The 15458-nt window shown below is 40.8% G+C and overlaps 1 protein-coding gene across 1 annotated transcript; it reads right to left on the reverse strand.

The window, feature by feature from the left end:
• Positions 1–13654: 13654 nt before the first annotated feature.
• LOC115949965 lies at positions 13655–14716 on the reverse strand. Its single transcript, XM_031067224.1, has 2 exons — positions 14022–14716; positions 13655–13925 (listed from the first exon to the last, which is right to left on the reverse strand). The coding sequence occupies exons 1-2, from the start codon at positions 14714–14716 to the stop codon at positions 13655–13657; spliced, it is 966 nt and encodes a 321-aa protein (XP_030923084.1).
• Positions 14717–15458: the final 742 nt, after the last annotated feature.

Here is a 15458-nt window from a genome sequence, read left to right on the forward strand (position 1 = left end):
TTAACAAGACATCTGGTTGTTTACTTATCTGTATTGTTGATTTTGTTTTTTTTTTTTTTTTTTTTTTTTTTTTTTTTTTTATTGTTTCGACAGTTTATCTTTTGTATAGGCTTGTTTAAGCCCCTTTTTGTACGTTGTAATACATCTTCATATTAATAAAAATAGCTATTACTTTACTTCGCATGTTCTATCTCTTTATTTCCGAAATGATGACACAATACGTAGACATATAATTCAGTTAAATACTACCCTGCTCTGTACTTACAAAAATAATCCAACTTAATAATTCTGACTTAAACAAATAATATTCAAAGCTGAGACTCTTATGAGACAGGAAAAGAGAAGGCATTATAATGAGCTTAATGAGTTGGCCGGGCACAATACCGCCGATCTTAGAGCACAATACATGGGGTCCTACCCCCTTATCAAAGAAAAAGGCGTCTTTACGAATTTGCAAGTGCTGTTCGGCACAATAATATAGCATTTGAATCAATAACAATCATAGCCGAAGTATTCGCTAAGAAAAAGATATCACCATAACTTTAATAGAATTGCTTGGCACAACAAGGCCGACCCGTGAAAAATAATACTTACCCCAAACTAGCCGAGGTGAGAACCGAAGGCTTGATGCCGAGTAAGAAATAACCATCTGAAGACATATCACCCGCCAAATGAACAGCCCCTTTAGGCTACTGAATACTGGGGCGTTCCATCACCTTCCTTACGCTTTTGTTGGCCTTAACCTTTTACGGTATTCAAGCCGAGGATTAAGTAGCTTAGCATTTTTATCAAGTAGCCAATCTTACGAAACCCAAACTTTTTCTCATCCAAGTAGTTGGTTTCCCCATAGGTTTGGGTCCGAGGACCATGTAATGCCTTGGTTCTGTCCAAAACCTAGTTTTTCACATTCAAGTAATTGGTTTCCCCATAGGCTTGAGTCCAAGGACCATGCAATGCCTTGGTTCTGTCCAAAACCTAGTTTTCCACATCCAAGTAGTTGGTTTCCCTATAGGCTTGAGTCCGAGGACCATGCAATGCCTTGGTTCTGTCCAAAACCTAGTTTTCCACATCCAAGTAGTTGGTTTCCCCATAGGCTTGAGTCCGAGGACTATGCAATGCCTTGGTTCTGTCCAAAACCTAGTTTTCATCATCCAGGTAGTTGGTTTCCCCATAGGCTTGAGTCCGAGGACCATGCAATGCCTTGGTTCTGTCCAAAACCTAGTTTTCTCTTTGCGTGGGACCCTAGCTTTAGGGGAGGTAGCTCCTCAGCCAAGCCCCTAGTGTTATCTAAGCGATTGACGCTAATAAACGTAGCCCCTAGTCAAGAATCATAGACCTTAGCGGAGCTTTACACTAAAACTCTATAACCAGTTATTAAAAATGGCAAAGGAACTCTCTCAACCTACCGTCTATACCAACACATAAGCCTTTCCCACAGACGGCGCCAATTGTAAGGACTCGATTCGTGACGAACCGTATCGGTGTTGGGTTCGTACGTAAAGAGGCCCATACAATATCATTTGTAGAGCGTGGGTTTGAAAGGTTAGGCCTTGGTCACCAGACGGTGGGTTTTTCATGGTGTTCATGCATGATTGAGTTTTCTTCACCCCTGGAGTCTTTCTCCTGGAAGGGGGCTGGGAGGCTCTGGTTTTTGGCCATTTTTCCCAGCCACCCTTATAGATTACTCACTTTTCCTTTTATACTAGCCCCTGCCCACTGTCCTTCGTCCACGCGTAGGGTTAAACCTTTCAAGATTGATACTTGTCCCATCAGTCCATACTCAAAGTCGTTGGGGGTGGTTGTAAAAGCCAAAGAATGCGGCTCTGTCAGGTGCAGAGCATTGAATGGTAGTAAGGGCAGCTTTCCCCTGATATTTTAGATTTTCTCTCAAACTTAGTCCTATACCGTTTTTGCCCTTCTCTTCGGTGGGACTTTAGGTTCTGCCGAGGACCGAACTGTCCTTGGATGTATCCCAAGGATTTCTTGTGCTTTATCTTTATCGGGCTTGGGTCATAGCCCTCCTCGGCTTGGACCTCTGGATTCCCCACGGGCAGATGGGCCTGGCCCATAAATCACCTGGGCCCCACACTAGTTTATTCCCAAAATTATAAAAAGAAAAGGGATAAATAAATGAAAAAAAAAAAACGTTTAAACTTATGAGTGAATGCCCTCCTAATCTGGTTTTAACCAAAAATAAATAAAACTAATAAGATTATCAATATAGAAATTTTACTGTTTATGGCCGAGACTTTTAACCCTCAAGAGGAGTGATATTTTCCAATATTGAACATTGACTAGGTTCTAAGAAGCTTGGGCGTAAAAGACAATTTCTTTAAATAGGGTGTTAGTAAATGACTTAATTAGTGGTATAATATATAGGTTGACTTCTATAAAAGTAACGTAACTATATTTATTTAGTACTATGATTACTATTATTATCTTTTTGTGCATTTTTTTTACTCCTTATATATAGTCAAACAACATAACCTTAAGACATTAACACTAAAACTTACACCACAGCGCACCCTTGGAGAAGTGGTTACTCCTCAAGTATAAATACTTGTGAGGTGTAGGAAATAAAGACCAGAGTTCAAATATAAGTACTTGTGGGTGACTTTCGGTGCAAGTTGGCACAATTTAGAAGAAAATTAAACACCAAAAATACACTTTTATCTTGAAACTTAATTTCCTTATTTAATTTTTATACAAAAAAATAGATAATTTTATAGTTGTTCAATTGGTCAAACATTCCCAAGAAATAATTATTAAAAGAAGTCAAATATGTATGCTTGTAATTCTATATTTAGTGTTTAAATAAAATTTATTTCATTAAAGGAAGAACAAAAAATCCAAAACCCAAACATTATGCCTTTTGCTGAATGTGGTATAAAGTTTTTAGACTGTTTTTTTAGTAATGGATTCCCATATAAGTTGGAAGGATTTTTTTATTATTTAGAGAAGTCAATATATACATCTTATTTCTCCTTTTCCTGAATGTGATTATAAAGTATTTATATTTTACTTATTTATCATTATTGCAGGTTGTATATTATTGGTAGTACATTACATAAATAGAGTTGTCAACATTTGGCATTGGCGTCACATGATCAATATTAGATTTAGCTATAATTGTTTTTTGAGAAAGAGATTTAGCTATAATTAGTTTAGACTTTTTTAATATTATTGTAGAATGTATATTAGTAGTACATTACATAGATAGAAATATCACATTTGGAGATTGAGTTTTCTATCGTATGAATACAATAGTAGAATATTAGTTGTCAAGCAACAATCATGATCAACCTTCTTTTTTATTTGTGGTTTGTTCAGCTAAGAAAATTAAAGTAGAATGATTTGGATTTCAATCTTAATTTAATTGATTTGAATAGAGATTCAATCAGATAATTTTTTTGTGTAATGCTACAGCACAAACTATTTTACAACATTTTTATAAATTATTGATGTGGCCAGGTTCTTAGTAGTTTTCAACTACGCTCACCATTAACATTAATTATTCATTTATCAATAACTACTCACCACATTAACAGTTTGTAAATTTTTTTTATAAAAAAGTTTGTATTTCTAGCATTATTCAATTTTTTTATTGATTAAAATATCAAAAATGGAAGAGGTCTAAATTTATTTGGAAAAATATCATTTTTCAAACCACTCATTAAAACCCTAAATTTTCCAAATTGGTTTTTAAGATTCAAATTTTCAAAATGAATGTGTAAGGAAAGAAACATGCTATGTCAACTATTGGAGCATTTTAATATTAATCAATTAAAATGAATACATATTACAACATAAATGTAAAGATGTGGGAGTGAATATGGAAGATGAGGAGTTAATGAAAATGTTTAATCCCACATTGAAAAGGAGAAAGACTATTTTGTTCTTTTTAATTGTAGTGATTAATGGGCAAATATAAATTGACTTAGATATTAGGCTAGATACGTATGCAAGGGGGAGGTGAAGGTAGAGGTATCAAAAATGGAAATGAAGCAGTCTTTTACATTAATTACAATTAATCTTGTAGCACCCACTACATTAGAATAATGGACCTAATTAATCAGATTAATTTAGGTAGTAATTTCGTGAGGCTATAAATAGACCCATTCAAATCCAATCCAAGTTACTACAATATACACTAAAAAATTAGAAAGGTTCTCGACAAAGAAGAGTGTTCTTTCTAGTGGAGTTTTGAGCTTGAACACTTTGTGCAGATGTTGTTCTAATTATACGACACTTGTTGGGCTGTTGTATCCTGAGGGAAAGAAGTCAGAGAAGGTTTGCACCAGTTACGAAGTTTAGCCAACCAAGGGCTTGAATCTCCTTAAAGAGAGCAAGTGCCACGTCTCAGTCCAAATAGTGTTATGTAATTTTCTCTTTAAATTAATAATATTCAAAAGTATTATTCAGTTTCTCGTTGTGTCATTTCCATTATTATTGTATTTGCACCAACATCAACTATATTCAAGCAAAAAATAAAACATAAAGATTCATTTGAGTTCATAGGACCAGATTTTCATTATATATATATAAAGAAAAAGACCCGACCCGAGACCTTATTTACTAGCCCAAAACCCTACTCGACCCAAATGTGCCGAGCCAATTCAATCTGGTTGGGTTGCGGGTCAGGTCTGAACCCGACCCATGCTCAATCTTATAAGATTTAGATTATACACCACTTCCTGAACAAAATTTTTTGGAAATTCTAGATTTATCTTTATATATCTCTTATTCCTCAAAGCAGTACTGTAAAGACGCAATTTGGGTCCCTAACCCAAAGGATAAATGAACTTAGGCCCAAAAATCCCAATACAATGAATTTTTAGAAAGTGGGTTGGAAAACTGGGTTTTAATGAATCAGACAACAAGTAAAGTGAATTCAGATGGCAAGAAAATGAAGATAGACTAGTTTATTCTAAATAAAATCGTTCTCGGCACAGTCTGAGGATATCAATTCTTATATATTTCTCTCAAGTTTGATTACAAGTTCAATTCTTGATTGCTACAGTATTTTTCTCTTAATTTCTCGATCCCCCTCTCTCATTGCCTTCTTCCTATTTTATACTATCTTTTTGCCTTCATCTCTACCCTCCACGTGTAGGTTAGATTGTTGGTGTTAATCCCTATCACATCAGCACCTTCCTGAAGTCTCTGGAGAGTAGTCATAAGGCTGAAAACTATTGTTCAGGCATCACTTCCTCATTAATGCGGCCAGAGAGTTAGTTGTAGAGCATTCATTGTGGTAACAGCAACTTTCCCTTAGATATTTCCTAGCTCCCACCCCTTTTATACATTCATTATGCATGTCCTTATCAATAGAACCTCTTGGAACGTCACCCTGGATGATAGGACACACATTTTGATCTTCATTTTGCCTAGCTGAGGGGATATTCCTCCTCGACCCACCTCTCCCAGTCTTTACAGTCATAACTTGCTCGTGAAGTTCAAAATTTTACGTCTTCCTTACTATTGATCTATTCTTGGACCACAGAGCCTCCTCGGACAAGGCCCAAGGCCTAATATATATTTAGGCCTGCGCCCTCACAATAACCCCTCAAAACTCCGGTTTTCCCTTCCTAATCGACGAGAAAAATGGGGTTTTGATGTTTGAATAATAAATCTCACATGTTGCTTTGATTTTAATGTTGTTTCACGTGTCCCATAACTGTTCTTGACGCTTCAAAGCCCGCGATGTCTCATTAAATGCTCCAGGAGGCGCTATGTTCCCCGTATCCTATGGTGAGATGTAGATCCTACGGCTGACATTTCTCCTTGAATTTTGAGCAGGATAACTCCCACTCAATTTTGCCTCCTATATAAGGCACCTGGGGGGAGTTATTTCTCCTCATTTTACAAATTTTTAAGCTCTCCAGAAGTTCCTAACTCCCAAACCTTCAAGGCTTTCCAAGTTTCTAAATCTTCCAAGTCCTTTTCTTAAAGAATTTTTAAATCTTTAAAAGGTTCAGGAATCAACATACGTATTTATTCTTGTAAGTTTCTTCTTCTTTAGGTTTTTTTCTCTTCAGCCAATCTCCTCGGCCTTCTATTCTTTGTTTCCTCTCTTTGAAAACTTCTTCCGCATCCTTTTAGCTCGCCTAGATGGGTAGATTTAAGCACCTTGTGGTCTCTCCTGCCGGTATGGAGGGCTTCAGGGCTAAGTACCACATTTCGCAGGGAGTAGCCCTGCGATATTGTGCTCCAAATCGGATAATTACAGATAGAAACAAAGGGGAGGTTGTTATTCCTATGATTGCTTTCATAGAAGGAGGAATAACGCTTCCTATGGGTAGAATAACCCGAGACTACCTAATCAACCATAGGCCATGCCCTCACTAGTGTGCGCCCAACCTTTTTAGGGTCTTGGGTAGTGTCGATACTCTCAACAAGTAGATGGGTTTGAGACTAACCTGGCATGACGTCGTCCATATGTACGAGTGCCACTCACTTGCTGACTCGGGGTATTACCTCAAGTCCAGGTCCAACATTGTTAGGCTCGTATCGTGTCTTCCCAAGTCCAACAAGGGCATGAAAGACGACTACCTAATCGCCTCTGGGGAATGGCATGACAGTCTTCACTGCCCAACTCAGGAGGGAGAGCTAGGTGGGATAGGTCCCTTAGCACGGGATTTAGTTCTTTTAGCTTTGCCATTCTTCCCTTTAATATTTTGTTTTCCTTTGATAATGGGTTTTGTTGGTCTGACCATGATTTGCTCCTCAGCTGTTTTTGTAGATAAAAGGCACATAACGCCCCGCCTCAGCTTGGTCAACGTTGCGGACCTCAACAAAGTCCTTAGATCCGAGGTGTTTGTGAGTAAGGATAGGCAGCTGAGAGCTGTCAACCTCATTTTGGACTTTAAACCAATCTTAGACAACTTCCAGGAAGTGGGCCATGCGATCAAGGCAAGCGACCCTCGATTACACAAAATAGACATCTCTATTCCTAGGTTCCTAGCCCACAAGGACGTTGTGCCAGTTGAGCTGCCATCTCAACGTGCCTTCCCTAAAGCAGCGGTTCCAAGGGAAGAGACTGCTTCCTTACGCTTATCACTCGAGAAGGAAATAGATCAATTCTGACTCGAGGAAGAAGAAGATGTGTGAGCAGATCCCGTGGAGATCCCAGATTCAGAGGGTGAGTTTGACAGATCCTCAGCAACTCACTCCCCCCAATTGCTAATCGCCAAGGTAGATAGTAGTTCCGAGGAGGAAGACTTAATGGCTCTGAATCTGAGGAAGGGCTTGAAAGACCTTATGGTTGGGCAGAATAAGGGGTCGTCATCCAAGGAAGCCCTTAAGTCACAGCTTCCCCTTACTCTCCCCCCTCCCCCTCCTTCTCCTCCTACAACCACAGTTGGCTTGCTCCCCAACCCCAACCTAAAGAAGAAAATGAAGGAGCAAGAAGTAAATGAGGGTAAGGTAGCCCCTCAAAAGGAGGCCAAACAATAGAAAACGGCTAAGGACAAGCGGGCCTCCTCTGTGGATAGTAAGGAGGACCCAAGTATGGCCGAGGTGCGCCAACAACAAAGGACTTGGGCTCCTCGACTGGAGCTGGATGGAGCTGCCATCCTATGGAACACCTCCATTGGGGAGTTCTAGAGAGGACACTCCTCTTATGTTGCTGAAACTTTAGAGCAACCTCTCTTCCTACAAAAAGACATGGAAACTCTAAGGCTCATGAGGCAACCAGACTTGTTCATGTCCCTGAAAATGGATCTTGCCATGGTAAGTTTACCATCATATCTTTTAGCTAAATGCTAAGGTGCCCTTTCCATTCCATTTTTTTTTTTTACATGGGATTCCCTTGTCATTCTTGTGCATGCTATCCAGAAGGTTTACATAGCTAAGGAATGGGTCAAGGACGCCCAGAACAAGGCCAGGGCTGAGGCTAACCTCCGTGCCGAGACCAATAAGGCCCTGGGAGTCATGAAGCATGAGAACCAAGAACTATTCGCCAAGTTAATTGCCGAGGAGAGGGCGTAAAGGAGCGCCGAGGCTAGCCTAAAGAATGTCCAGGACCAGGCAGAAGATTAGTGTAAAAAGCTCTTTCTTACTTAGATAGAGCTAGCCACACAGAAGCAGCTGGTCCTGGACCTTAAAGCTGAATTGGAGAAAGCCAAAGCCACCGCTCGGACGACTGAGGAAGCTGCTGAGGCCTCGAGGCAAGCGTCCTACAACCTCGGGGTAGAAGAAACCGAGATCCAGCTAGCTGAGGAACTGGCCGAGGTTTGCAAGGATTACTACAAGGAGAACTAGATGGAGGCCCTCAACCTTGCAGGGGTCCCTACTGCCTCGAAGTAGAGATAGGTTGGGAGTGTTTACTACCCTCCCGACATCCACGAGGTCCCAGCTGCCCTTCTATCTCCCTCTACCCTTGCCCCAGAATCCTCTGAGTAGCCCCTAACTGCTCAAGCCGTTCTTCCCCCTTTCCAAGGCTTCCAAAGGATCCGGCCAAGCTGGTGATCAAGGCCAAGGAACCGAGGTGGCCAAGGTTAAAGGCAAGGGCAAGGAGGCCAAGCCCCCCTCAGAGGCCAAGGATGCTGCCAAGGCCAAGGATGCCGCCGAGGCCAAGGATACTGTAGTCAAAGCAAAGGAGGCTGAGGCCAAATCCAAAGAGGCTAACCCCAAGGCCAAAGGTGCTCCTACCTCTCAGCTGAGCAAGAAAAATGACCCTCCTCCTCCAGCCAAGGCCTAACTCTTAGGATTTTATTTCCTTTCTGTCATTTTTTTCTTTTTGTAGTTTTCCATTGTATCTTTTCTTTTGTAGTGGCAGTTTGCCATTGTATATAATGTATCTTTCCTTTATTTAATAGGAAGGGCTGCACTTTTTACTTTATGAATCTTTTCTTTCTCTGTAATATTTATTTTATAGTTGGGGTAGTTATCATTTTTCCATCTGATGGGACTTAAAACTGATGATGTTGTTGACAATAGTGAATTACTACCACCCTGACTTTACCAAAGCTAACAGTAGTGCATTGCTGCTAACTTAGACAAATTAAACATGTATAAATAATAAGGAAAATGACCATGTACTTAGGCAAATAACTAAGAACATTAACTTACCCAAGGCAAGTGATCCAAGGAGTTGGGTATAACTTGGGATCTGTTTAACACTTAGAAAGATGTCATTAAGTATTAATTTACCCAAAACATGTGGTTCGAGAGACCAGACATAACTAAAGTTCTGTTTAACACTTAGTAAAATGGACTGAAATATTAATTTACCCAAAGCATGTGGTCTGAGAAACCAGGCATAACTAAGGTTCTATTTAACATTTAGTAAAATGAACTGAAATATTAATTTACCTAAAGCATGTGGTCCGAGAGACTAGGCATAACTAAAGTTCTGTTTAACACTTAGTGAAATGAACTGCAGTATTAATTTACCCAAAGCATGTGGTCCGAGAGACCAGGCATAACTAAAGTTCTGTTTAACACTTAATGAAATGAACTGAAGTATTAATTTACCCAAAGCATGTGGTTCGAGAAACCAAGCATAACTAAGGTTCTATTTAACACTTAGTGAAATGAACTGAAATATTAATTTACCCAAAACATATGGTCCGAGAGACCAGGCATAACTAAGGTTCTGTTTAGCACTTAGTGAAATGAGCTGAAGTATTAATTTACCCAAAGCATGTGGTCCGAGAGACTAGGCATAACTAAGGTTCTGTTTAACACTTAGTGAAATGAACTAAAGTATTAATTTACCTAAAGCATGTGATTCGAAAGACCAGGTATAACTAAGGTTCTATTTAACACTTAGTGAAATGATTAAAAGATATCAATTTACCCAAGGTATGTGGTTCGAGGAGTTAGGCATGACCAAGGTTCTGTTTGATATTCGAACAAGTAGTAGAATATATAACGCTTAATATAATAAACCGAAATACGGTAAAGAATGCTTTCATTAATAATAATACATTTTCAGGTTGCTTACATTCCAAGGGCGTGGTACAACGTTTTCATCAGATCTTCAAGATAATATGCACATATTCCAGCCACTGAAGTGATGCGATATGGCCCTTCCCAATTAGACCCTAACTTTCCTCAAGCTGGATTCTTGATAGTACCCAAAACTTTTCTTAATACCAAGTCTTCAGGTGCCAGTGGCTTTAGCTTCACATTCACATCATACCCTTACTTGAGCTTGTGTTGATAATAGGCCAATTGGACCATGGCATTTTCTCTTTGTTCTTCAATTAAATCTAAGCTCTTCCCTAACAGCCTATTATTGTTGCTCGGAGTGAAAGAACTCGTTTTCAGCATTGAGAATCTAGTCTCCAGAGGAATAATAGCCTCAACACCATAAGTCATTCAAAAGGGTGTCTCCCCTGTTGACCTACAAGGCGTGGTCCGATATGTTCAAAGGACATGTGACAACTCTTCCACCCATTTTCTCTTTGCATCGTCCAATCTCTTCTTGAGTCCGTTCACTATAACCTTGTTAACAGCCTCAGCCTGTCCATTCCCTTATGGTTAAGCCAGGGTGGAATACCTATTCGTAATTCCCAAGTCACAACAATATCTCCTAAAAGCTTTACTATCAAAGTGAAGACCATTATCAGAGATAAGGGTGTGGGGGATCCCAAACCGAATAACAATATATTTCCAAACAAATCTCTTGGCGTCCATGTCCCTGATATTTACCAATGGTTCAGCCTCAACCCACTTGGTGAAATAATCTATGCCGACTAGCAATCACCTCTTATTCCCTACTACCTTAGGGAAAGGCCCAACAATCCAAGCCCCATTGAGCAAAGGGTCAAAGGTTGGACAGAGGATTAAGGACTCCTCCTGGTTGATGAATGTTTGGGGCAAATCTTTGGCACTGGTCACACTTCTTCACATATTCTTGCGCTTCCCTTTACATGTTCAGCCACCAATATCCCTGTGTAAGAGCTCTATGAGACAAGGATCTGCCTCATGTGTGACTTCCACAAATCCCTTCATGTAACTCCTCTAGAAGTAGCTTTGATGCCTCCAAGTGTATGCATAGCAAGTACGGCCCAGGAAAAGAGCGCTTATACAACTTTTAGTCCTCGGACACCCAAAACCGAGGAGCCTTTATTAAGGTACAATACTATGAAGTCCATCCAACTAGGTCACATCCTAATTTGATGGATATTGACCACCTCATTCTTCATCTCAGTAGGCTTACACAAATCTTCAATAAGGATAACTCGAGGCAGGCTTTGTGCCGAGGAGGTTGCAAGCGTGGCCAGAGAATCAGCATGGGTGTTTCCACTTTTAGGAATGTACTGTAAATTGAAAGACTCAAACCCTGACTGTAAATACCTAACCTGACTTAAGCACTCTTTCATTCTCACGTCCTTGGCCTCTAACTTTCCCTGAACTTGGCCTATAACCAGTCTTGAATTTGAGAATATCTCCATTGCATTTCCACCTATTTTCTGAACCATGGTCATTCCTACCAATAGAGCTTCATACTCAGTTTCATTGTTTGTGGTCGAGAAGTCTAATTTCAAGGATTTCTCAATTATGATCCTCTCAGGAGATATCAGAACTAGCCCCACCCTAGATCCTCTGTGATTCGCTGCACCATCAACGTATACCCTCCAGGACAAAGGTTCTTGTAAGGAGATTAACCCAACCGATTTTCCATCCATGTCCTACTTCTGCATTCTCTCTTCTAATGGGAATTCAGCAAACCCGGCCACCAAATTAGCAAGGATTTGACCCTTGACAGAGGTGCGAGGCATGTACTTGATATCAAAAGCTCTTAGAATCGTACCCCACTTGGCAATCCTCCCTATATAATCAGGACTTCGGAGTAGAGATCTGAGTGGAAGTTGGGTTAGGACAACAACTGTGTGTGATTGAAAGTAGTGGGGGAGCTTACGTGTAGCATGCACCACTGCCAAAATGGCCTTCTCCAGTGGTAGTTAATGGACCTCGGCCTCATGTAATGACTTACTCACATAGTAAACTAGTCTCTATACATCACTATCAACCCGCACCTGGACCAAGCTCACCGCATGGGAGGCCACTACAATATAAGCAAACAAAACCTCATCCACCTCGGGTCTGGACATAATAGGTGGCCGAGAAAGATATTCCTTCCACTGCTGGAAGGCCAAGACACATTTTTTGGTCCATTCAAATTCCTCCACTTATTTAACAACTGAAAGAAAGGCCTACATCTGTCTGCTAATCAAGAGATGAATCAGTTTAAAGCAGCAGTCATTCCTGTTAACTTCTGGACCTCTTTGGGGTTTCGAGGTAGCTGTAAATTGTTAATTGCTCTAATTTGGTCAGGATTGACTTCAATTCCATGGTGAGTAACCATGTATCCCAAGAACTTCCCTAATCCGACACCAAAAAAGCATTTAGAAGCATTAAGTTGCAACTTGTACCTCCTCAAGATCTCAAAGATATTCTCAAGTTCGTTAACATGCTCGGATTCTGACTTACTCTTGACCACCATGTCGTCTGTATAAATCTCGATGTTTTTTCCTAGTTGTGGCTTGAACATCCTAGTCATCATCTTTTGGTAGATAGCCCCTGCATTTTTTAAACCAAAAGACATCACTTTGCAGTGGTAATTTCCAATGGGCTAACAAAAGCTATCTTCGTTTGATCACTCAAGGCCAGTGGTATTTGGTGATACCCCTAGAAGGCATCCAAAAAGCTAATCCGAGGATGGCTTACAGTTGCGTCCACTAGCCGATCAATCCGAGGCATAGGGAAGGGGTTCTTTGGACATGCCTTATTCAAGTTTGTGAAATCCACACATACTTGCCACTTTCCACTTTTCTTATTTACTACTACTATACTGGCCAACCATTCAAAGTAGAACACTTCCTTAATAACCCCAGCCTGCTTAAGCTTGTTTACCTCCCCCTTGACATCATCGAAATGTTCTTTAGATGAACGCCGAGGTGGTTGCTTCTTAGGGAGGACAGCTGGGTTGACATTCAAATGCTGGAAAATGAAGTCTGGATCCACCCTAGGAGTTTCATAAGCATTCCATGCAAACACATCAACGTTCTCTCTAAGAAACGCTATCAACTTTTCCTTATCCCGAAGAGGCAGCTGAGTTTCGACCTGAAAGAACTTCTCTGGATCATCATTTATAATAATTTCTTCCAGCTTCTCACACTTTTCCCCTTCCGACACTGCATCCATAGATAGGATCGGAATCCTTGATTGCTATGAGCTCCCCTCAGCAGAGGCCAAAGACTCAACTTCAGGCTAGTGCATAATTACAGCCATCAAGCACTGCCTAGCCATGGATTGACTCCCAACAAGCTCTTCAACCTGGTCCCCGGATGGATATTTTACCCCTCAAATGCAAGGTGGAAGAAACAGCCCCCAAGGCATGGAGCCAAGGTCTTGCCACAATGGCCGTGTAGGGAAAATAAGCATCCACCACAATGAAGTCCACCTCCACTACCTCTGAACCTATTTATACGGGTAGTCTAATCTGACCCTTTGTAACGACAACTTTTCCATCAAAGCTTACCAAAGGTGAATCATAGGCTGTCAAATTCTCAGGCTTCAGGTTCAGCCCTTTGTATAGAGCAAGGTACATAATCTCTGTACCACTGCCCTAGTCTACCAACACTCTCTTCACATCATACCCTCTTATCCTAAGCGTGACCATTAAAGTATCATCGTGTGGCTATATGGTTCCAACCTTGTCCTCATCCGAAAAGCTCAATGCCGATCGGACCTCCACTCTAGCCCTCTTCAACTCAGGATTAGAGTTCTCGGTGGGTGGCCGAGTTACAGACATCATCCTGGAGGATTGCGAGCCAGTTCTCCTAGGAGCAATAAAGATGACATTAATTGTACCCAAAGAGGGCCTTGAAGAAGTGTTCCCTTGGACCCTTGACCCTGCTTTGTCTTCATGCCCATTGGGCTGATACAAAAATTGTTGTAACCTTCCATCTCTGACCAGTTGCTCCAGATGGTTCCACAGAGTTCTACAGTCATCGATGGTATGCCCTCATTGTTGGTGATATTAGCAATGAAGACTTTGGTTGTGCCTCATGAGGTCTCCTCCCATCTTTTTTGGCCATTTGAAATATGGCTCGTTCTTGATCTTCTCCAAAACTTGATACACTAGCTCTCGGAACACCATGTTAACCACATTAGGAGCCGTAGACCCAGATTGCCCAACAAAATCCCTTCGAGGCCTACTATTATTGTATCTATCCGACCTAAAATCCCTTTTGTCTTGAGGGATAACTTTAGCCGTTCCCTTCCCTTGCTGCTGGTCTTTCTCAACCCGCTTGTATTCGTCAATACGATCCATAAGCTGATGCACACTCCTTACCAGCTTCTTGGTCAAGGACTTTCTCAAATCATGCTTGGTAGGCAAGCCAACCTTAAAAGTCCTTATAGCCACATCGTCAAAGTCCCCATCGATCTCATTAAACATCTCCCAGTATTTGTCCGAGTACGTTTTCAGTGTCTTCCCTTCTCGCATGGACATGGACAATAGGGAATCAAAGGGCCAAGGAACCCTACTGCATGTGATAAAACGAGATCCAAATGTCCAGGTGAGCTCTTTAAAGGAATCAATGGAATCTGCCCCTAGGCCATCAAACCACCTCATCACCACAGGTCCCAAACTAGATGGGAATAATTTACACATTAAAGTCTCATTTTTGGAGTGCACAGCTATTCTCTGATTGAAGTAGCTTACATGCTCCACAGGGTCTGTTTGATCGTTATACATGGTGATCGTGGGCTGAGTGAACCGCCGAGGAAGTCTCCCTCCCTCAATTCTGGGCGTGAAAGGTGATCTAGAAATTTGGTTGAGCGCTCTGCTCATTACATCATTTCCCAAGCCCTTGGAAGATGAATTTCTATTTCTGTGCTCATGATGGTAGTCCTCATCATACGAAAAAGACTCACTAGGAGGAGTCCTTGATCTACGTCTATAACTACTAGCCTTCGCCGCTTATGGCACAACTTCCTCTTTAAATGATCAATCTCCCGTTGCATGTTCTTGGCATTTTCTTCATGAGAGAGGTGGCTCCCGCTTCGAAACTGGCTCCTGCTAGTATGGGTGGTATACACACTAAACTCCCGGTCCCTTCTGCATTCAAGATTAACAAAATGATCTTGACGTTGGGACCCAATAGATTCCTCCAGATTCAGACCTAAACCTACCATAGTTGGACGTTAAACTCACTACAACACCAAAATTTTCCTCAAACGACGCCAATTGTAAGGATGCAATTTGGGTCCCTAGCCCAAAAAATAAATGAACTTAGACCCAAAAAGCCCAATACAATGAATTTGTAGAAAGTGGGTTAGAAAACTAGGTTTTAATGAATCAGACAACAAGTAAAGTGGATTCAGATGGCAAGAAAATGAAGATAGACTAGTTTATTCTAAATAAAATCGTCCTCGGCACAATCCGAGGAGACCACTTCTTATATATTTCTCTCAAATTTGATTACAAGTTCAATTTT

The sequence above is a fragment of the Quercus lobata genome, chromosome 6 (genome assembly GCF_001633185.2).
Source record: "Quercus lobata isolate SW786 chromosome 6, ValleyOak3.0 Primary Assembly, whole genome shotgun sequence".
Classification (NCBI taxonomy): Eukaryota; Viridiplantae; Streptophyta; class Magnoliopsida; order Fagales; family Fagaceae; genus Quercus; species Quercus lobata.